Source organism: Sardina pilchardus, chromosome 12, assembly GCF_963854185.1.
Source record: "Sardina pilchardus chromosome 12, fSarPil1.1, whole genome shotgun sequence".
NCBI classification, from domain to species: domain Eukaryota; kingdom Metazoa; phylum Chordata; class Actinopteri; order Clupeiformes; family Clupeidae; genus Sardina; species Sardina pilchardus.
Window position 1 is genome coordinate 33,660,058 of NC_085005.1, and position 5,000 is coordinate 33,665,057.

At 41.9% G+C, this 5,000-nt stretch overlaps 1 protein-coding gene across 1 annotated transcript in view; it reads left to right on the forward strand.

The window, feature by feature from the left end:
- Window positions 1-5,000, forward strand: part of LOC134097474 (tyrosine-protein phosphatase non-receptor type 14-like) — a 74,684-nt gene that overhangs the window by 63,333 nt on the left and 6,351 nt on the right. The window contains exon 16 of the mRNA XM_062550342.1: window positions 4,974-5,000. This exon is cut by the window's right edge and continues 114 nt beyond it. Coding sequence (XP_062406326.1) covers window positions 4,974-5,000 — 27 coding nt within the window. The remainder of the gene's footprint in view (window positions 1-4,973) is intronic.

Genomic DNA, 5,000 nt, shown 5'->3' on the forward strand with positions numbered 1-5,000 from the left:
TGTGTGTGTGTGTGTGTGTGTGTGTGTGTGTGTGTGTAAGTGGGTGTGTGCAGGGATCTGCACCTGGGTAACCTTTGGTTTCTTGTGATTAACACGAATCCAGCATAATCTGCTGGACAACGAGGTGTTTGGTGTGTGTGTGTGTGTGTGTTTGTGTGTGTATGGTGGTGTTCACTCCAATGAGGTGCTGTGTGTGCTGTGTGTTAGATGTGTGTTGCGGAGGTGGAAGACTCCAGCTTCAGTGAGTAAAAGGCCCGCTACATATCTGTGCCAACCATTCATTTAAACCACACACACACACACACACACACACACACACACACACACACACACACACACACACACACACACACACACACACACACACACACACACACACACACACACACACACACACACACATATCTGTGCCAGCCATTCATTTAAAGCAGCTGATTGTAATTAGCACAACTCTTCAGCACAGGTGATCTCATCAACTAGCTGCTCCACCCATAGACTGTATATATAGACCTGGACAGTGTGTCGTCCGTTGGAATTGAAGCAACCGCTAGTCCAGAGCCCCCTGGTGGCTGGCTGCAGTACAATTCGTAGCTCCGCCCATCCCCATGTATTTCAATGGGCAAGTAGCCAACTTTCCGTGTCACTTTTCTCACCTAAAACTAATTTTATATTTACAACATGTTATTCGAAAAAATAGTTTTCAATGTGCTTCAATACACACCATTTTTCTTTTCTCTGTGAAATTATTTTTTTTAACGTTATTTTAACAAATCTAAAAAGGGCGTTGATTGACAGTGCGTCAACGCAGCTTCAGCCGCTTGCAGCCGTTCAGTCCGTGGAGTAGGCTCGGCTGTGGTGGTGTTCGTCCGTCAGGCAACTTATCATATTTGTTTTATTTGCTGTTATTACTCTTATACATTGACAGTCATGTCGTGCTGTGCTGTTGGTTGTACTAACGGGCCATCCCAGAGAAGCTCTGTGCAGTTTTTTCGGTAAGTGAATATTAACTTAATATTAGCTTGCTAACTTACAGTAGCACTATGTAGGCTATGAAGGCTTCTAGGGATCGCTTAGCCGTTAACTTTAGCAAGGTAATTTAATTTTACGGTCATCTGTGTCAGACATCCTTAAAAGGATTAGGTAGAAGAATGGTTGTAGTTATTATTATATCAATGTGTCTGATTGTGCCAGGAATAGCGGTCCAGTTAGCTGACGTTAGGTTACCGGGTACATTACGTTAGCAGGTTAATTTATCTTAGCCTGGTAACGTAAACTTATTAGTTTAGCTGCTAGTTTATTTAACAATGTTCATAGACGAAGCTGTGTACGTGGTGTATTGCAAACTTTAACATTAATAGTTCTTGGTAATATTTAATGAGATTAAATATGTTAACACTATGTAATGACCCTATGGTTATGAGTTATGACAGCCGTTTTTCCGATGAAGGCGGTCTAACTAAGCTAACTCTATGCTACCGAGATAGTGTAGCTGTGCTACCTCGGCATTCAGCGATTCCGTAGCTACGTTTCTTGAAGGTATCCTAGTAGTAGTCAAATGAATGTCATACAACGACTGACTGAATTAATAAATGTGAACGGATTAACCAGCAGCCTCGCCAGACATCAAAGCATGGCATTACAGCCCCAGTCATCAGCAGACCGGAGGCATTATGAGTTAAATGTTTTTGGCCTTTGTATACAGAATGACAGGCATATGTAATGGTTGTAATAAATACACTATGACCCTTCACAACCGCTTGACATATGAATGTTTTTTTTTTTTTTTTTTTTTTACAGTTTTCCTTTAGGTGTGCAGCATGCAGACAGACTGAGACGATGGCTGGTGAACATACTGTAACACGACAAGACTGGGAGCCCAGCAAGTCATCTCATCTCTGTAGTCTTCATTTTGAAGACCATGAATTCACCATTCCTGACCAACACTGTGTGGTGATATAAATTCCAACTCAACCCATTTCATGAATACCCAATTCATTATGTTAAGGGGAATCGTCTGACTTGCACTGCAGTACCAACTGTGTTCTCCCTTCCTGACCACCTGGTGAAGAGACCTGCTAGTAGAAAGGCAAGTGGTTATTTTCTTATCCTTTCTTTGTCAAGTGCTGCAAATGATAAGGAATGTGAAATGGTGGCTGCTAATACATCAGATCAAAATGTGGCTTGTCAGTAGTGAGCAGTTACATTTTTGTCACCCAAGACATTAAAATGAAAGAATGATGTCATGGTTGAGATTGTGGAGAAATATCAAAAGAGGATGAGAAAGTAAGACGTGTAAAGTAAGTTTCATGGCATAACACAAACTTAGAACTTTTTTTGTGTTGTCTGTAATGCTATACAACTGTAATACCTCCTGGAAGTTTTGATTTTATATGTTTTTTCACATGGCGGTGGTGGTGCATGAAGGGGGTATTTTGTCTTCCGCCTCCCTCCTGCACCACCATCGCCAGAGCTGAAGGTCTACAATACCATCGCCAGAGCTGAAGGTCTACACCACCACCATCACCAGAGCTGAAGGTCTACGCCACCATCGCCAGAGCTGAAGGTCTACAACGCTGCTGCCACCAGAGCTGAAATCTCTCTAAGTTAATGACTAACCCCCCCTCACCCCTTGGCAAACACAATAAAACATGGTCATTTGTGGATATTTTGTATCATAATTATTTTTGCTTAATGTAGGCTTACCAACCATTTAAAACTGTTTTCTGGTAATTTGAACGTGTAGATAGATAGATAGATAGATACTTTATTGATCCCCAAGGGGAAATTCAAGGTCCCAGCAGCTTAAGACACCACACACAACATACAATACAATGTAAACAGGAAAATACAAAGCAAATCAACATGACTAAAGGAGCAGTAAAATACTATGGTTTTGTTCATGTTATATCATGTTCTATAACCATGACCCATATATAATGTTTATATACAATATATCAACGTTTGAATAACAATGGTTTTGATAGCAAGTAAACATTAAGTTTAAGTTGTTTAAGTTTTTTTATTGTCAGTTTCCAATGCACACAGAGTCCAGCAACCTTTACAATGAGGGCAAAATGAGAATAGTTTAAGTTTGAGTTCAGGGATATACTGCAAGTTTAAAATGTGATACAATATCATCATGAACATAGCAAGTGTCCTACACTGTTCAGGCAATCTACACCTTTCAATATCACGCTCGACATGTCTGAGGTTGTTCCTGTCAAAGTGGATGAGATGGACGTCCGGGGACTGGAGAAAGGACATGGGAAATGCCACCTACAAGAAAAGGCAAAGTTTTATAGCTGATCCTTTACTGTCAACACATAGTAAGCATACTAAGCATGCGAAACTAACGTTAGCAGCTATTAGTTTGTTTTTCAATGCGGACATTTCATTACTCTGCCAATGGGCACGACAACAGGCAGGCTGCGTTTAAAATTAACTAGCAGCTACGCCAAAACACAGATTCACTCTCCATGTTGAGGTGGCATATTAAAACAGCCTTTTGATAACGGCAAAACAAAATTGGCCGAGCCAAACAGAACATATTGTCAGCATCTGTGTGCTAACGTTAGTCTTAACTTAACCTAGCTATCGCTACTAACGTTAGCTTCTATGCTAACGTAAACGGTAGCAGCTAGCTGCTAATGTCTGATGTGTTTGGCAAGGCTTTTGAGCTGACAACGTTAATATAACATAGCCTACGTTATTTAAATGAAGTTATTAGCTAGTAAACTGGTGGCTACAATACAAAATATAAGCTGTGTATTTCACTAACAGACAAGAGGTTTGTGTTACATACGTTACACTTACCAGAGAAAGTTCACCAACGTAAACCCAGACACACGAACGAACTGACAATGATACGGTCGCTAGCTTCTCAGCCAGGGCGTCGACGCGGTGCGGTGAGGGGCGTCTTTCACTCGTTGTGTGGGCGTGTCTGCTCCGACCTCCTCATCACTGCGCATGCGTCCAATCCTACTGCGCAAGCGTACTTCAGACTGGCTGCAAGATGGCGTCGCCTCGGTTGCTTCAATTCCATAGAACACTGCTGAATGCAGCCACACTGTCCAGTTCTATATATACAGTCTATGGCTCCACCTGTGCTGAAGAGTCGTGCTAATTGATGAGATCACCTGTGCTGAAGAGTTGTGCTAATTGATGAGATCACCTGTGCTGAAGAGTTGTGCTAATTGATGAGGTCACCTGTGCTGAAGAGTTGTGCTAATTGATGAGGTCACCTGTGCTGAAGAGTTGTGCTAATTGATGAGGTCACCTGTGCTGAAGAGTCGTGCTAATTGATGAGATCACCTGTGCTGAAGAGTCGTGCTAATTGATGAGATCACCTGTGCTGAAGAGTTGTGCTAATTGATGAGATCACCTGTGCTGAAGAGTCGTGCTAATTGATGAGATCACCTGTGCTGAAGAGTTGTGCTAATTGATGAGATCACCTGTGCCAGGTGCACCGGTAGAACCAGTACCAGCACATGGTGGGACTTTTCCTCTCTGCAGCTGGAGTTTGCCACCTCTGGTGTGTTGTGTTCATGCAGATGCTGTAGTCGCAGTAGCAGATGTGTGTGTGTGTGTGATGTGTTTGTGTCATACAGCACATGTGTATAATGTGTGCGTGTGTGTGTGTGTGTGTGTGTGTGTGTGTGTGTGTGTATACTGTGTGTGTGTGTGTGTGTGTGTGTGTGTGTGTGTGTGTGTGTGTGTGTGTGTGTGTGTGTGTATGTTGTAGACACTGGAGCGTCAGAAGCAGATGTGTGTGTATAATGTGTGTAATGTGTATAATGTGTATAATGTGTGTAATGTGTATAATGTGTGTAATGTGTATAATGTGTGTAATGTGTGTAATGTGTATGATGTGTGTAATGTGTATAATGTGTGTAATGTGTATAATGTGTGTAATGTGTATGATGTGTGTGTAATGTGTGTGTGTGTGTGTATAATGTGTATAATGTGTATAATAGACACTGGAGCGTCAGCAGCAGATGTGT